Below are 18,150 nucleotides of genomic sequence, written 5' to 3'. Positions count from 1 at the left end.
GGCATTATGTATAAGTATTTTTCAGATATTAAGGCTTTTACGATATATGCTCTGCCCATACGGACTGGAAAAAACAAAATGATATTGAATGAATCGGCAGTCGGATAATAATTTGTAGATTGTCGTATAAAGGGGGATTTTAGCGCAGAACAATATCGCGCGCATGAGCGCATGTGTGACTTAGTTGGCGCACAGAACTCTCACATTCAGACTTTCTTTTGGTGTAGAAGAGACGTTTGATCTACGAGGAAGAAATATATTTTTGTTCTCTTTCCTCTTAGCTCTAGATAATGATAACGATCCAAACATAAAAATCTACATATACATATACAATTATATGTTTGTGTCGGGAATAGATCTTATTATAATATTATGTTCTAATGTAACATCCTCTGTTTTCACTCCGATATCTGTCAGAGAAAAGAACAAATTATAAGCGTAACGTTCTTCTTCCAAGAATGCACACAAACAATATGAAAATTCGATTATATAAATGATCATCAATGATTCCCGACACAAAGATCTATATGAAAAGATGCAATGTAAAGCGCAGATAATAGTCTCATCGTATCAGGAAGAAATTATATTAAATATTATAAGTTTGAGTTTGAAAATTACTTGCTTATGTATTATTATTCAAAATTCGAATCTCGGTTTTTTCTAAAGAACATCGTATTTATTCCTATACGCCTTGGTATCATAATCATTAACAAACGTCTTTTCGTATATGTGTTTTAGTAGATCGATATAGTTCGATAAAGATGTGGCAGAGAAAAAAAAATGATAAAAAAAATATACTGATAATTATATTTGCATTAGTTATATATATAAATATAAACACCAATAGGATATACTCAGGTTTTAATGATACCCCGAAAAATAAAAGTTTTAAAACGAAATCTTCTGGTAAAGATTAGACGACACGTTTAATCCCGATTTATGGAATATGTTTTTTTTTTGTATCCATTTAACGGATGACTATCTTGTGAGATGTACAATTCTAAATAATATGCACATATATTTTCACTGTATTTTTTCGAAGGGTATTTTACAAAGAAACTAAGTATATCCTTTGGTACTTATCAATTGTAAAAGAATGTCTGACGCTGTGAATGGAGTTATTACTATAGCTACTAAATTATCGCGGGTTTTATTTTTTTTTTTTGAATACGCAGACGAAATTTCGAGATAACAGACTAGAAGTTTCTACAACAGAAGAGAAAGGGAAGATAAAATAAATAAATAAACAAACAAACAATATTTAGTTTTAAGAGTGTGTGGAAAGTTCTTTCGAAGATATAGAAATTACGATAATAATGCGTGATGAGAATTGTTTAAAATGCAAATACATATAATCGATATTGTCCTATATATCAGAATTGTCCATCGAACGGATTCGTAGAAAAGAAAAACCGTTATCCGCTTGGCAAAAAAATGAAAGAAAAATAACGATACGACGTATCGTAAATGTAAAAGATGAATAAGAAGATGGTTAAAGAGCTTAAGGAGATGGATGATTTGAAATTGGATGTACAAATTCACTTTATAAAAGTGATATGTATGTGCACTAAAATCGCTGCGAAGAGACCAAAACGCAAATCACTTTGTAACTGTGCCAGTAATTGGAAAAGAGTGGCCTAACATTTTTCAAATTTTATTATCACTTTTTTTTTTCCTTTTTTTGGAGTTTTATCAATTTATAGATTTATATATTATAAAAAAGATACAATGGAAAAAATATGAACATTTCAGTAAATATATTGACTTTGGTCTCTTTAATAATCACCGACTCGACTCTTCCATTTCGATAAGTGCTACGTGTTTGCAAAAGAAGGAAAGAAAGAAAGAAAATAAAAAATAAAAAAAGAAATAAAAAGAATTAAAAAATAACGACGCGATATTCGAGAAGGTATTTACAATTAGAATGAACGAAAAACAAAAAAGGAAAAAAAAATCTTTATACCTATGTGACGTACGTCGAGTCTGCTGTTGATCTACATTCGTAAAGCTACTCATTGAAAGATTGTGCTGCGAAGATAATTAAAATAAAGAAGGGGGAGGGATAGGGGAATAAGCGAAAATGATTTAAGAAGTATAAAAGAAAAAAAATGAAAACTAATGCAACCTGTCGCTAGTAGACTGGATAATATATCGTCGTTATTAATTAACAGCATGGATTTAAATATATTTGTCGTGTGTATGTAAAGGTTTGGGGATTGCGAGGGATAGAGGAAAGAATGATAACTTCATTCTCTTTTTTTTTTTTGTTCTTTTCCCTCCTTTTTCCCTCGATCTGGGTTACCTGTATTTCTATATTCAATTTTTATGTATTAAGTGAAATTCATTAATATCTTATTCGATCGCGAACTAACGAACAATTGTGAATCATGCGTATGTATTATATATAATTTTGTTTTTACGCAATTCGATCATGATTCGCATTTATCTGTATGCTCGACGAATTTGCACCATTGAAATTCATAAATATAATAAAAAAATGAGATAAACAAGGAGAATAAAATTAATGTCCCTTAGACGAGGAAAAGGAGTAGGAGAAAAAGGAAGAGACAAGTTAGAAAAAGAAAGATAACGGTGTAATAATAATGCGATGGAAGCAAAAAGTATGTGTATTATTTGCGACTGTTATTTTTCTATGGCTCTTGCCGAGATTCACGCGTATATACAATTGTATACATAACATAAGCCAAGATTTAGTTATACATACATATATATATATATATGATGATAATAATAATGATGAACATGATGAGAGAGATGATGATGATGATGATGATGTTGATGATGATGATGATATTGATGATGGTGATCATGATGATGATAATGATAATGATAACGTATTGATAATAATAATTATAATAAAGTAATAATGATAACGATAAGAATGATAATAAGGAAGAAAAAAAAAAGTGTCGTATAAATCTTCATAGTCTATCGGCAGTGCGGCCAAATAAATAATTAAGAGAATAAAAAAAAAATAATAATAATATGAAAAAATTAAAAAAACAAAAAAACAAAAAATAATGAAAAACACAAACCGTGTGTATAATAAAAGTAGACAAATAAGAAGAAGAAGATGAAGAAAGAAGAAGAAGAAAAAAAAAGATATATGTTTTAAGTTTCCTGCATTACGCGTGGGGAGAATATTATTACACGATGTACGCGATTTTCCAACGATAAGTTTTTGTTTTGTACAGCGGATATTGTGAATCCCAATGCTATGAATAATACTGAAATGATGAAATAATAATACGCGGTGTATGATCTTTGTAATAGTATAATCGACCTCTTACTTTTTGTATCTTATTAGTTATTTATTTCTCATTGTATTCCTTGCGTCTGAACATTTTCAGAACATTTATTTCCTATTCCCGAATCGGCGCCGCAGTTGGCGTGCACGAAAAACATTTCCTTGTTTTTAAAAAAGGGGGAAAATTTTATTCCACTTCTTCTTTTTTTTTTCTCTCGTCTTCGTTCCTCAACACAAAGTATGTAAAAAAAAATGTGCACTATGTCAACGTGTCGTCGTTAAACTCTTTATATTCCAGTCAACTGCAAATAACGCTCGTTCTCGTTTCATTATCGCAATTTTTATTCGTCGTACGATTTTTTCCAATTTTAGTCTCGACGCACGTTATGTTGTTTTTGTACCGTCGGCGCAAAGTACGAGGATCCGGTACATAAATCTCATAAGGTTGACGGCCACTTTCGATAACCCAAATGCTACCGGATTCACCAAAACGTAGAACATTTAACAAACCCTGTGCGACGACGTATGGTCTGTGGAAAATAGAACAAATTTCTTTTCAATCATAGAATCAATCGATGGATCCAGCAAACTACAGCAGAACTACAATACCGCAAAACCTAATAATTCGGAGGTATTATTTAATTTTACTAAAATTATCCTGAATTTAAAAAATTATATTCAAAGTATACCGATCGACAAAACATACAAATCTCAATCTTATAAAAATATTTAAAGAAAACAAAAGTCAAAAATTACCATGTCTGTACTATTTTTGTTTCTTTTTCTCTTAAGTTCGTTTGAAAAGTTTTTAGCGATATTAACGTTACTTCTTCGACTTCACTTTGTTTAAGAATTCAATTTAAAATCTCGACAAGAAAATAATTTACATTATAAGACATTTAATATTCAATATTAATATTCTTTATGTGATATAATATAAGTTGTCTTTTGTTTCTGGAGGCCCAAAATTTATTTTGGGAAAGAAGTTTGTAGTTTCGCCACTAACAGGAATTCACTTTTAAACAAATTTATAAATATTAAGAAAAACATGACACTTACGTTTGTGTTGGTACGTGTTCTAAATTCTTAACGAAATCTGCTTTCATTACTCTGGATAATAATTTGTTCGGACTGTCAACTGTTAAACCGGTTTCTGTTAATCCAGGACATAATGTGATTACACGTATTCCTGTTTTTTCATAATTATCAGGATCCTAAGGGATAAATAAAGATAAAAAAAAAAGAGAAAAAAATATTTATGCAGTGTTTAGATAGTTACATAACGAGAATATAATCAATTCAATGCTGAGATAATGGTCTGTCATAAATAATGAACTCACTGCGAGAGATTGCGATAGTCCGATAATGGCGTGTTTTGTTGCTGCATAAACTGGAAGTTGTGCAGTATTAGCAATGTTCATGTGTTCACTGACGTTCACCAATATTCCACCATGTCCACCTTTTTCTCTGCTCATGTGTTTCACAGCCAACATCGCCGTTGAGATCATTCCAGTCTGATACAACAAATAATAATAATTCTTCCTTTTTTTTTCTTTTTTTTTTTGATATCCTTGACAATACGATATATTAATATATAATACGATTTAAATTTCTTTTCATTGAATTTATTCTTACAATGTTAATAGCAATCTCACGTTCCCAACGTCGTTCGTCAAGTATTCCAGCATTATTAATTACTATATCTATGTCATTCATTAACATTGTAGCTTCCTCGAAGGATTCTGTAAGATTAATAATATAGGAAATATTGGAAAAAAAAGAAAAGAAAAAGAAAACAATTTAAGAAGACGAATATTTTATTTTATCTTTTGATCGAACCAACCTATTAACTGTTCGTGTTTTGCTACGTCGGTTTGAATGAAATATACTTTTTTTTCACCGTATGACTTTTCAATACCCAAGGCAATCCTTTTACCAGTTTCTCCGTCTATATCGAGTATCGTTATTTTCTAAAAATACACATACGAATTATTATTTCTCTTCTAGTGTCATTATTTTCGTTAAAAAAAATGTTTATATTGTCGATCGATTAAATAACTCGTATTTACGTTTGCTCCGTGTTTTAGAAAATGATTGACGAAAGCGTACCCTAAACCAGCTGCACCACCAGTGATTAAAATATTTTTACCAGATACGAAACCTTTGATTTCTTCCAATTCCTTGGCCTTTTCCGAGGCCGAGGAACGTCGTCTGTTCATTCGTGAAACTGGAAAGATTATCTTAAGTAAATTGTTTGAATTATTTTTTTTTGTTCTTTTTCTTTTTATTTCTTTTTTTAAATGGATAAATAAAGACATCGTGCATAAATAAATGAACCGTTCGATGAGTAAATGTTTATAATATACTTTATTTTTAAATTTTATTTATTTTTTCTTTTTTAAATAAACTTAGGCAAACCTATTGTTTCCATGTTGGGATCAAGGAAATCAATAAATTAATAAGAAAAAAATGTAAATGAATATATAGAAAAAAAAGTATAATCGAGAAAGAGACGACAGAACTTAGTGATCGCGAGGAAGACAACTGAGCCCGGTGCTTTATTTCGAATGGTATTTATACTAATCAAATGACATTAATCGGAGACGCATTATTACAACTACTGAACGTTTAACGATTCTTTTCGTGTTTATTTGAAGAAAAAACGAAGATAGATGAAAGAGGATGGTTGGGTTCCTCTTTGTCAAGATTCTTCTCCAAGAAGAACACATGTATATATATGCGTGTATGTGTGCGTGTGTGTATGTATGTATGTTAAAAAAAGAGGGAGAGAGGGCAATAAGATTGATCTCGAAGGAATCAAAGCTACGGGTTATTTGTTGATAACTCGGTTATAGTTAAAAAGAAATGATGATAAAAGAGAAAAAAAAAATGAAAGAAAGAGAATGAGCTTTCTTTCTCAAAGTATTCTTCTAATTAAGATAAACCCGAGTCACATTAGAGAGTTAATAAATCAGAGTATAATAATTACTTTTCTTCATTTGTGGAAAGTAAATTTTGTAAACATTTTCAATATCGATCTGTCTCATTGTGTGTTTCCGAGGATATAGATTATTTAATTTAAACAAAAGGTCGGACTTGTGTGTGAATAATTTTTTTGTTTTAAGACAATCGTATGATACTTGACATAACGAATGAGTTTTCACAATGATAACGTTATTGACGTTACTTGATATCATAAATATATATAAGTCTGTCTCTATGTTTAAAAAAAATAGAAGAAGTAATCTTATCATGACTACTAACTATGCTTTTTACATAATTTATTTTACAACAGAATCGAAGTCAGGGTTATCTTTGAAACTTTTTTAGTTTATTCGTTAGTAGTTTTGAGCTATTATTTTCATTTATTTAAGTGATATTATATGATATAACGAAGAAATATAAAAGTGCAAAATATGCTTTTACGTAGACACTTTATACACATTAAATATTATATTAAAAATTAAATTCTAATATTGTATGTGTGTGTGTGTGTGCATTATAAATAGAAGCTTGATTATATTCAAGATTCAAATATTTTTAATATACATAAATCAATGAATTTATTTTCATCATTATATTATAATAATAAAATATTATTCATTTATATACTATTATAAGTAAAAACTTAATGCATTTCATTATGGTTAAATTAATAATTGAATGAAAATATTAACGATTCCGAAAAATTGCTAATGTCGAAATTAAAATAGACAATATTAATTATAATGAAAAAAAATAATAATATTATAATTTATATTACATATATTATACAATTTACAAAAGAATTATATAATTTATAATATTTTAACAATTACATAAATTATTTACGTGTGATTTATATTTACATGTAATTATTGAAAATATACCATATATAATATATAATATATAAAACATAGAACTTGAATATATGATGTGTGAGTGTCTGTGTTACAATGATAAAATTATAATATATATTTGACTGATGTGTGGTACATATCTAACGGTGCACCCGACGAGACAATGAGACATTTTGATAAAACCAGTCGTGTGGCAGAAGTCGAAGATAATTAATGGTCGTGCGCCACTCTTATTGTTAGTAATTATCAATAGAAAAAAAATAAAATAAAGAATACATTTATAATTTTCCTCGAGTAACGAACGTTTGATTAAATGAAAAGCCAAACGGTTTTCTCTTTTTTTTTTTACCGCGATATTATTAACCAGCTCGAGTTGGTTAATGCTGGATCCACCATCGCGTACATCATCAGGTTGTCGTTGGCAATTTATAAAGAGAAATGAACGTCAAGTAATATTATAAAAGTAAAGTAAAACTTTTCGTAAAAAGAAAAATTGTGTTCGAAAGTTCAATCCGATGTGGTAAACAACGATAATTTTTAAATAGATAAACAGCCACGTGTGACTTTCAACTTTTATCAAAAGAAGAGAAGGATAAGATAAGAAAAAATAAGATTATCTTTGGAAAGATTATTCTCGAAGGAATGAATATTTACCCTCGTAGAAATACTGAGAAATAAAATTATCCTACTAGGGGAAGACTACTCACTCGGTTAATCTTTTTAGTCGCTGACGATTATTTTATTTTCTTTTTTTTTTATGTATATAAAATCGTGGAAGGTAAAAAATGACTCCCAATTTATCAAAAAAAAAATAATAGCTTAAATATCCTCCAAATTATAATACAACACGATAATAAAATACCACGAAGGGTTAAAAGAACAAATCGAAACTAAAGCATGATCGATCCAATGATTTATATCATTTCAAAAATTTGTTACAACCGTAAATAAATAATTGGAGAGAGGGGAATGGGTTTATAAGACGAAAGTATACTTATTTTTCTTAAATCCAACGTTATAATTTGTTCCTTTACATAAATGTTTAATTGTAAGTAGAAAAACAAAACAAGAAAAGTGAAACATTTTATTTGTAATTAATTTAAAACATCATCATCTAACACGTTTGTTCTACCGTTTGTTCTGTTTTTTGTGGTAAACTATCGGACAATTGAACTTCGTAAACAGGTTTGCCTTGTTCGCTAATCCATATGCTTCCATTTTGAGCGCACCTAATCGCATATACTAATCCGTGAGCAATTAATTCGACCCTGTTAAAAAATGAATCATTTTTTACATAAAGTTTATACGGTGAGGGAGCAGCACACAATTGCTTTACACACCTTTGTGGTTGATACTTGAACAAAACTTGTGGGTCGCTAAGGTTCTTTCGAAAATCTTCGAGATTAGCTTCAGTCAAGCTTGGACAGAGAACTATGATTCTCACGCCAGTCCTTTGATAATGATAAGGTTGCTAAGAAGGAAAGATTAAACGTTATATTTTTTAAAATGGTGGGAGAAAAAAAAAGAAGAAGAAGAAAAATATAATATATTTGAACAAAGAGAAACAAATTTCATACCGCAAAGGAACGGCTAAAGTTCACTACAGCGTGTTTGGTTGTGGAATAAACTGGAAGTTGTGGTAAAGCCCATAAACCTGCTATCGAGGAAACATTAAGTACTACACCACCATTACCATCTAAATCTCGACGCATTTGTTGTATTCCCAGTAACGTTGAACGGATCAGAGCTGTCTGTTGTAAATGATATCTATTAATATCTTTTTCAATGTGTACAATTGATAAATAATGTTTACGTATTATCAACAAGAAGAAAAAAAATATTATAATATACAAAATTGTCAGTCAAAAGGAATACGACTTTATATATATATCGAATATGTTAAGAAAAACTTACCACGTTTACTTCGATAGTTTTTGTAAAGTCAGCTTCATTTATCATGCTAGCGTTGTTGATTAAAATATCGAGACCCCCAAGAATATTGATAGCATCCTTAAATGTGACTACAGTATAGACGATCTTTGTTTTATTTATTTATTTATTTATTTTTTTCTATCTTTTTTTCTTTTCATACTTTTTCTCTTCTATTGTTTCTTTTTCTTTCATCGTTATATACAAAATCTACGAAATGATGATGATATTATACTAACCATTGAAATCTGTATTACGCGTGACGTCGCAGTGAAGAAAAATTGCTCGATTTTTTCCAAATTCAAAATTCAATTTCTCTCTCGCTGTCATTCCCTCTTTATCGCGATTGTCAATCATAACAACTGTCTAAGAATAAATAAATAAATAGATAAAAATATATCATATCACGTTTAACCGATAATTTATATATCTTTTAAAAAAAATCCAGCTGGGATTTCTATACGAATAAGTGTGATTCTTAGATTTCCTCATTAATTATAATAGTTTTTTTGAAAAACAAAAAATTCCTTATCGTCTGAAGTAATGTAATAATATTAATAATTGCTAAAAGATAATGACATTTACTTACGGATGCACCGTTACGTAGTAATTCTCTACTAAAAGCCAAGCCTAAATTGCTTGCTGCTCCTATTACGATAGCTCGTTTGTCCTTTATTTGCATTTTTAACTAATAATAATAATAATAATAATAATAATAATAATAATAATAATAATAATAATAACGCTATTTTTATTGATAATATTTTAGAATTAAAATTTGTTTTGTCGAATACAATATATATATATAACCAAATAAAAAAGTATTCTTCAAATTTCTTGAAAATTTTATTAAACCGTATGTCAAGGAAGGAATCGTCTTCTTCGTAGCTTCTCTTGATATAACTTTCAAATCCAATTGTAAACTGAGCTCTTTTCGATTGATAAGAAAGAATCTTTATACTATTTTGTTTTTCCTATCGCGATCTTCGACCCCGCAAAGTAAACGAACCAATATTCCCACTCATCGTAAGAGTTTCGACATTTATTTCTATTTAAATTTGTAGATTTTTCCGAAATTTTGATTGTTCACGAATAAAAATAATCGATCGATGAGTGTTTGATCGTTTTCTTTTTTCTCTTTTTTTTTTTTGCATACCAAATCATACTAATTCATCGCACGTTTCGTAGTGAATGTTTTTCGAACGAGTTCGTAACGTTTATGATTAATACTTGGCGTAAAGTTTGTCGATTTATTATATTTTCGATTTGTTATCCGTAAATATTTATGCACGGGCAATTTATCTCTATGTAAAATAAATGTTGAAATCACGTAATACGTAATACAATAAATAAATAACTTTGTTAATAAATAATTTATTATTATATTTTATCTATCGCTAGTAAAAAATATTAGAAAATCAGAAAAGTACTGATATTTTATGATAAGAAAATGTTTCTTGTAACAAATGAAACAAACAATACGTATAGTATTCATGATTGACATTATCTGATAAATAATATTAAAATTATACTAAACATAAGTGCAAGTAAGTAAAGTATGAATTTTTAAGTGTTTAAAAAATAGTGATTATTTTTTTTTGAAAGTCATACGATAAACTTCAACACGATTATTTTATTTCTCTAAACTTAACGAAATGCAAAAATAATTTCAAAGGTCTTGTTAATAATTCAAAGGTGAGCTGTTTTAAATAGTTTTTCTTTTTTAAATGTAAAATCGGTTTGTGACGAAACATTTTTTATAATATTTGATTTGATACATATTTGCATAATTAATATAAAATTTTAATTTCATTTTCACATATTTATTGAACACGCAAATACACAATTCTGATGTATAAAAGAATTAGGATTTATTATTATATATTTAAATTATTATAGTTTTATTCTATTGTTAAAAAGAATATATAATAATATTCGAACAAAGTAAAAAAGAAAGAAAGAAAAATAAATATGTATAATTTTTCTTATAAGACGATTAATAGTTTATTTTACAATGGCACAGAAAGTTCCCTGTAATGAGGAATATTAACTTCATAAGGTGGTTGTTCGCCTTCGCTAACCCAAATTGCACCATTTTTGCCTTTTTGAATGAGATCCATCATTGCTCGCGAGACGTTCTCGACCCTTTATTTAAAAAAATATATATATATAATACAAATTTTGATAGAAAACAAAATATTTCCGAAAAAGTTTTGAAATATCACTCTTACGTTTGCTTAGGGTAATTGCCTATTTCTTCAGCTCCAGCTTTAAAATCGGCATATTTGCAATAATTCTTTTCTCCACCGCCAAACAAATTTGTAGTTGTAACACCAGGACACATAATCAACACACGGACACCAGTATACTTTTCCAAATGCTGTAATAATAAGAATTCATGATATAAAATACATACACTTTGTAAGATTTCGTTTAATTTGCAATTAGTCATACTTTTAAAGTACTACTGAATCCGATTACAGCATGTTTAGTTGCCGTGTAAACGGGTACTACTGAAAATTCGCTACAAAGTCCAACAATAGAAGCAATGTTCACAATGACTCCACCTTTGCCATTATTTTGTTTACTCATGTGATCTAAAGCCAAATAAGATCCACGAATGAGGCCCGTCTGCGAAGCACAACAATTTGTATTTTATTCTTCTCTTATTAATCAAATAAATAAGATATAAAAGAGAAAAATAAAAAAACTTACGACGTTAATGTCGATCATTTTTTCCCAACGATCGTCATTTAAAATTCCAGCATTATTGATGAATATATCAATTGTATGGAAGACAGAAATAACTTTTTTTACTGCGCCTGCAAATATCACAAATGTATACTCATTAATATTTATTGTTTATTTTTATTCCGCTTACGACTCATTTATTTCAATAAAAAATAAACTCACCTTCGAACTGCGCAGCATTTGATACATCGCAAACTACAAAGATTGCTTTATTTTTACCAAATTCTTTTTCCAAGGTTGCTGCAGATTCAACACCTTTTGAACTGGATAAATCCAGAAGAGCTACACTCTAGAAATTCAAATAACATTTGTTTTCATCTATTTGTTTCAAAAGCATTAGAAAAGAAAAAAGAAAAAGAAATAATTTTCTTAAAATAATATTAAATGTTTACCTTGGCACCATTTTTTAATAAATCTTCAGCATATTTGTATCCAAGCCCAGATGCTCCACCGGTAATCAACGCAGTTTTATTTTGAATATTATTCATTTTTATTTAAAATTACTTTTTTTCACGTCAAATAAGCTTGTAGAAGTTATGTTCGTCTATGCACGAAGGTTTTACTTTTAATGAATGTTGTAAGCGGTTGCTCGTTATATATATAGTGAAGTGGGATATATGGTGAAGTGGGAGAGTTTATCGGTGGTATATTCTACGTGATTGGATATCTGATAATCAACAAATACTATTTAAGAGTCTAATAACAAAATACTCTGCAACTTAATCAAGATGAAAATATATTTTAATCATATTTATCAAAATGAACCATTTCCGTAATTCACGAGATCTACAAGTTATCACAAAATGATTGTTATATATTTACTATCACCTTTTATTTTTCGTCTATTCTTTTTTTTTCTGTTGCAATTAACAAAAGTTTTCTTTTTCTACTTCAATTAAAAAAAATTTTTTTTTTAAAAAACTCAAAAAGAAAAAGAAAATAATAATAAACAAAATTTCTTTTCGTTTTCATTTGCATATTATACTTGTATTTTTCTCGCATATTATACTTTTATATTAGTAACAAACCGAGAAAAATAAGATAAAATGAGAGATAAAGGAACGAAATATCACAATTGAAAGCATTTAAAGATAGAATTTGAAAATTTATACATATTTAATTATATGTACAGTAAAAAACGTGATTTCTTAAAAAATATAGGATTTGCGTGAGAAGGTTTTTGTAAAAAAGTTGAATGAAACCTGTAAAATGGAGAGAGTAATAAAAGATATATTATATTCTTACGAATAATAAATGATATTGCTACATAAAGCTTAAAATGTAATTATGAGGTATAAAAGCTAACAATATTATCAGAATATTTTCCCAATTATTTGAAAATTCCAAAATAATTCCCCAATTAACATGATTATATTGAATTGTTTAGAATATTAACGACGTTTTTTTTCTAATATTATTTTTTAATTCAGAGTAATAGAAAATTTATCATGTAAACGTGTTCAACTAATTATGATTATTAATATGTTAATAATTGGAGAAAAAATAAAACAATATGATTTTATTAGAGAAATATATAAAAACTAAAAAAATTAATCTGTGCGCTCGATTGGATTAAATTGTTTTATATAAAAAAATACGATTTTGGTCAAATTCGTTAAGTAATAAATATTATTTCACCCTCTATAGTCCGAATATTTTTTGTGACTGTAATAAAATGGTTATAACGCGAAACAAATAAATTTTATAAAAAAAAATTTACCGTTTGTTAATCAGAGATTAGACAACATGATGCATAATTTTTACATCGGAGCTAAAAGTATTTATGCACGAATATGTGACTACGAAATCACATGATTATAATAAGTATTGCAATAATCAAATTAATAAAAAAAATATTCTTAAAAATTTAGAAAAATTTCTTGAAAAATATCTTATTTATTCCTGATAATCATTAAACATTCCTCCCCCACCCCCCAAAAAAAAGAGATGATAAATATGTGTGAAAACAAAAAAAATATATATATATAACTAGATTGTTATTGGTAATTGAAAATAATATCAGACGAAAATTTCTAATTATTAATTTTATACTCTCGTGTTAGGTATAATCTCATGTGAATAATTTTCTTTATAGGTGGATATATATAGAGGATTTTTCATGAATAAAGTAACTTCCATTGCATTTGATATTTAACGATCTTAAATGATTTTGACAGTCATAATTCTCTGTAGATGCGTTTTAACACTTTGCAAAAAAAGCCGGCTGACGAGTGAAAATCAAGGTTTACTTTTATGAAAATATAATACTGTTTAATATAGTATACCAATACATATTTATCTCTCATAAATATAAAGCGATAAACCGAGTCACTGTATATATCGCGTTTGCAAAAAATTAACATATTGAATGCCATAAAATCTATATGATCCCCACGCATCCACCTACGCAAACATAAAAAAATTATTAACATAAAATCATGCCACTCTCGAAACCAAATTAATTTTGTTCGACATATTTTTTTGTATCATTAATAATAATTGATTTATTCAGGTAGTATTATATTTTAAAAGCATCGCTCGGCATATTATTATATTATAACTTTCATAATTGTTTTAAAAGAAATTACCAGACACAAAATTTTGTTTTTAATAAAAATATGAATTATCAAAGTTTTTATAATACTTGAGATGAATTATTTGTATATTTTATAAGCATCATTGTTTTTTTTTTTTACTTACAAACATCTAAACTATAATATAAATTATCATGAAAAGCACTTTTTAACTTTTTACTGCATTAGGAATTAACTCATTTCAATATTAATATCTTTTCATCGCTTGTATAAAATCTTATAATTTTTTTCCCTTTATATTTTAGGTTTAAATATACGTTTATGCATTAAACTTAATAAACATAAATTGATTAAGTATTTTATCAGCCTGTTATATAGAACGTTCTAAAAGATTATCTTTTGCAATGTCATTAGTTTTAGTCAATAAGTATAACGAACTTTATGGAAAATTGCTATGTAAAAACAGGTATAAATTTACAGGTATAAACTTTGCTACATGTCATCGCAATGTCGTCTTAATCCAGTTTTTTCTTATTATTCACAGATTTTTATACTATTGCTAAATAATGTATATGATAGCTTTCACCATTAGAATTTTAAGGATTTTGCAAACAATGCTGCTGTAGCTTGTGCTTTATCGCCATTAAACCTGCGCAACTCGCTAATTACTTGAGCTCTACCGAAACCTAATGCTTCAATTTCTTTTACTGTCGCTTCATTAAACGGATCGTGTAAAAAAATGGTAGTCTCTAATGTAGCCAGTCTGTTGGATGAAGATGCACCAACCGAATTGTTGTGACCTTGGCTTTCTATAAATAACATTATCGTATTAACATTATTATTTATTTCAGATGCTATTGAAAGAATATAATTTTTTGCTTTTAAACAAATTTCAAGATTATTATTATTAAAAATTTACTATTATATATTATATGTATATACGTGTATATATGATTACCATGTAGCTGTCTTTGCTTTTTTGCTTCTCTTGTACTATCTTCTAAAGCCCTGTGTAGATCTCTATCATCCAATGATTCATCGCTATTACCACTTAATCTTGCACACTCTGGTAAATCGCCTGTAGAAAAATATTTAACAATAAATAATAAATTAAATCATATCCCAATGTGAAAGATCTTCTGTTCACTAAGTAATCAATCATAGTTTAACCTTCTGCTAAAAATGAAGTCTCAGTTCCTGTAGTTCCTATCTTCAATAAATTTGACTTTAGGTCTATACAACATTGGTGCCTTTTCAACATGTCTAAACCGAGTAACATATCCATCCTTTGTTCTTCGAGTACGCTAAAGGATGTTGTAAGATGGTCATTGCCAATTTGAATTTGAACCATATGAATTCGTCCAATGATGCGCTGAACACCAACACCCTTAGCTACTCCAGCCCATCTAGTATCAACTAGACGCATAATGTGACATCGTTCGGCACAAGCTGCAGACATTATCGTTGTTTGTGCACCTAATTACATAAATAATATTTCTAACGTTAATGTCTTAAAAACTATTAGTATATAATCTTGTTCAAATTATACAAAATATCTACAATAAATAAATCTAAAATTAACTGAAGAAAAGTCGGACAGTGAAAATGCAAGAAGGATCCACAAGATGACTCAAGGCAGTACGATTTAAAAATAGATATCCAGTAAATCGAGTGAGAGAAATTTAAAAATAAATTCAAGCAAAAAACGCTCACAGAGATGCATACTTTTTTCTTTTAGATATTTATACATTTAGTTCGTTATCCAACTAAAATATTAAAAGTATACCTGAGTCGATAAATGCTTTAACAGGAAATCCGTTAACTTTGCAATTAATATACAACATAACAACAGTGCCAAATGTTTCAGGATTATATTCCATAGCTGCTTCCATATTAGCTTCAATGTTTTTCTGCCGAATTTCTTCTGCAATCAGTCTTTGTGCTTCGGTATCTAGCGGATCTGCATTCATCATTCTTAATCTTTGCACTTGGCGTTCTTCTCTGACCTTGATTTGTTCCCTCAATACAGTAGAAAATCTATCTACAATTGTTTAACTTTTATTTATGTACCGTTCGAAGAAGAAATGAAAACTGATACGAATATGTTATATTTACCTAAATTACCAGACAACAGGGCATCCGCTAGTCTAGGATTATTTTGCTTAAGCAGAGCCAGCTGGTCTGGATTTGCCAAGAACATATCTCTTATCATGGATGGATCATCTTCGCTACGTGGATTTTGTACTCTATGTGCAGCACTATTTGAAATTGGAGCTGGAGTTGGAATTGGAGCTGGAGTTGGAATTGGAATTGGAATTTGCCTATTGTTCGATGTTCCTGGTACTCTGATGGAACTGAAGTCCAATGTAGGAATAACTGAAACAACGAATTTTTAAATTCAATTATCATTCCATTTGCTACAGATTACCTAATTATAATTAAAAATTCTACAACTTTAACGAAGATATATGAATCGCTCATTTACCATATCAATCAACTCCACACAAAAATTAGAGCAAATTGGAGAAGTTATATTTATTAAACTAAATTATTAACGTGTTAACTGCTACACCAGATTTGCATGACACTCTAAGAGAGTCACAAGAGAATAATGCAATTAGTGCAATAGAAATTTTGTAATACAATACATAATAGTTTAATTACAATTTTTAATTCTTAGATAGTATATTTTTTAGTTCCTAGTATACTCCAATTAGATATAATGTTAAAAATATTTTAATTATCGATATTCATTTGAAATTAATTATTTAAATATTTGAGCTGAGATGACCATCATGAAAACGAGCTCTGATTATCCATGACCAATGTGATAAAATTCAATGTATTAAAGAAATATATATTTGAAATATAAAATGTTAACTTATTGATCAAGCGCTTTGGTAAAAACATTGAAAATTATTTTTCAAGTGGAGTTAATACTTTTGGTCTGCGAACGGCTCATAAATACACACAGACTATATACTAACTCAAAATAGAAGGAAAAAAAATCTAAAAAAGAGAAAGAAAGAAAGAAAGAAAGAAAGAGAGAGAGAGAGAACAGAAATTTCTCGATTTCTTTGATAAACGTATTAACGTATGCAAAAGATTCAAAAACTGAAATCGAGAGGCTAACCTCATGTCGGAACACGGTCAATTAGCGTTTATATGCTGACCTCCGTTAAAGGGGTTAATGTTCAAGTCCGTGCCACTCTGATGCATGTGTTGGAGAATAACAGCGTCACCATCACGAATGCCATGGTCCTTAAGAGACTTCTTATCGTCCATTAATGGTAGGCCGTTGAATGCAATGACGATTTCGTGGGCCGGTACGCCGCTTTCGATTTCGCAGAAGGCCTTAAAGTTCTCTAATTCGAGATCTTCACTTACATCTAAGACGAAGATATCGTCGCTTAGGGTTGTTACCGTCACCTTCATTTTTCTAACAAGCAAGCTGCTTCCTTTCTTCTTTTCGAACGCGTTCAGACGTCTATCTCACTTTCTCTCTCTCTCGGTGCTTACTCGCGACCAAAAGTACGATCAAAAAATAAGAAAAGTCTGGGAGGTAATATTAAAATTCAAAAGAAAGGGAAACCCGGAGCGTTTAAAGCTAACAATTTTCCAAAAAAAATATATTTATCTATATGTATAAATATACGTGTGTATAGCCACCACACTGCTTGTGATTCGGATTAAGGGAGGGGAGGACGGAGTGATAAACAGTTTTCTAGGATGTAAACACAATCCAGCTCAGCAAAAACACGCGACTCCACTTTCTCGAGAGTCGATATTATAATCGATGAAAACAATCGATTCGTTTATTCTATCGAAT

The 18,150-nt window shown here is 28.9% G+C and overlaps 3 protein-coding genes across 5 annotated transcripts; all 3 read right to left on the bottom strand.

Annotated features, from left to right (window-relative positions):
• Positions 1 to 3,311: 3,311 nt before the first annotated feature.
• LOC122525723 lies at positions 3,312 to 12,413 on the bottom strand. The gene is made up of 18 exons (XM_043648650.1): positions 12,180 to 12,413; positions 11,950 to 12,076; positions 11,752 to 11,858; positions 11,491 to 11,667; positions 11,268 to 11,416; positions 11,049 to 11,181; positions 9,626 to 9,724; positions 9,276 to 9,402; positions 9,022 to 9,128; positions 8,685 to 8,858; positions 8,448 to 8,578; positions 8,227 to 8,375; positions 5,338 to 5,633; positions 5,112 to 5,238; positions 4,904 to 5,010; positions 4,609 to 4,782; positions 4,328 to 4,482; positions 3,312 to 3,798 (listed from the first exon to the last, which is right to left on the bottom strand). Exons 1-18 carry the CDS (start codon positions 12,273 to 12,275, stop codon positions 3,567 to 3,569), a joined length of 2,667 nt encoding a protein of 888 aa, XP_043504585.1. The 5' UTR covers positions 12,276 to 12,413; the 3' UTR covers positions 3,312 to 3,566.
• LOC122525327 (15-hydroxyprostaglandin dehydrogenase [NAD(+)]-like) lies at positions 8,178 to 10,343 on the bottom strand. 2 transcript variants are annotated; one of them, XM_043648047.1, is made up of 7 exons: positions 9,892 to 10,343; positions 9,626 to 9,724; positions 9,276 to 9,402; positions 9,022 to 9,128; positions 8,685 to 8,858; positions 8,448 to 8,578; positions 8,178 to 8,375 (listed from the first exon to the last, which is right to left on the bottom strand). In XM_043648047.1, exons 2-7 carry the CDS (start codon positions 9,716 to 9,718, stop codon positions 8,222 to 8,224), a joined length of 786 nt encoding a protein of 261 aa, XP_043503982.1. In that variant the 5' UTR covers positions 9,719 to 9,724; positions 9,892 to 10,343; the 3' UTR covers positions 8,178 to 8,221. The 2 variants fall into 2 exon arrangements, with proteins under 2 accessions (XP_043503982.1, XP_043503983.1); XM_043648048.1 differs by lacking the exon at positions 9,892 to 10,343 and having other exon boundaries at positions 9,626 to 9,757.
• Positions 12,414 to 14,620: 2,207 nt separating the features above from the next.
• LOC122525411 (protein DDI1 homolog 2) lies at positions 14,621 to 18,086 on the bottom strand. 2 transcript variants are annotated; one of them, XM_043648186.1, is made up of 7 exons: positions 17,751 to 18,086; positions 17,495 to 17,675; positions 16,437 to 16,697; positions 16,108 to 16,362; positions 15,492 to 15,797; positions 15,280 to 15,399; positions 14,621 to 15,130 (listed from the first exon to the last, which is right to left on the bottom strand). In XM_043648186.1, the coding sequence occupies exons 1-7, from the start codon at positions 17,754 to 17,756 to the stop codon at positions 14,910 to 14,912; spliced, it is 1,350 nt and encodes a 449-aa protein (XP_043504121.1). In that variant the 5' UTR covers positions 17,757 to 18,086; the 3' UTR covers positions 14,621 to 14,909. The 2 variants fall into 2 exon arrangements, with proteins under 2 accessions (XP_043504121.1, XP_043504120.1); XM_043648185.1 differs by having other exon boundaries at positions 17,495 to 18,086.
• Positions 18,087 to 18,150: the final 64 nt, after the last annotated feature.

The sequence above is a fragment of the Polistes fuscatus genome, unplaced genomic scaffold, assembly GCF_010416935.1.
Source record: "Polistes fuscatus isolate 324 unplaced genomic scaffold, CU_Pfus_HIC Scaffold9, whole genome shotgun sequence".
Classification (NCBI taxonomy): Eukaryota; Metazoa; Arthropoda; class Insecta; order Hymenoptera; family Vespidae; genus Polistes; species Polistes fuscatus.
This window is presented reverse-complemented; position numbering and strand designations above follow the sequence as displayed.

Coding starts and splice junctions, on each gene's coding strand:
- LOC122525327 (XM_043648047.1), bottom strand. CDS start 9,718: ATGCAAATAAAGGACAAACGAGCTATCGTAATAGGAGCAGCAAGCAAT. Junction 9,403..9,625: donor TACTACGTAACGGTGCATCC/GTAAGTAAATGT, acceptor ATTTATTCTTAG/ACAGTTGTTATGATTGACAA. Junction 9,129..9,275: donor GCGTAATACAGATTTCAATG/GTTAGTATAATA, acceptor TCTATACTGTAG/TCACATTTAAGGATGCTATC.
- LOC122525723 (XM_043648650.1), bottom strand. CDS start 12,275: ATGAATAATATTCAAAATAAAACTGCGTTGATTACCGGTGGAGCATCT. Junction 11,859..11,949: donor AAATGCTGCGCAGTTCGAAG/GTGAGTTTATTT, acceptor TGATATTTGCAG/GCGCAGTAAAAAAAGTTATT. Junction 9,129..9,275: donor GCGTAATACAGATTTCAATG/GTTAGTATAATA, acceptor TCTATACTGTAG/TCACATTTAAGGATGCTATC.
- LOC122525411 (XM_043648185.1), bottom strand. CDS start 17,756: ATGAAGGTGACGGTAACAACCCTAAGCGACGATATCTTCGTCTTAGAT. Junction 16,698..17,494: donor CATTAACCCCTTTAACGGAG/GTCAGCATATAA, acceptor TCGTTGTTTCAG/TTATTCCTACATTGGACTTC. Junction 16,363..16,436: donor CCTGTTGTCTGGTAATTTAG/GTAAATATAACA, acceptor AAACAATTGTAG/ATAGATTTTCTACTGTATTG.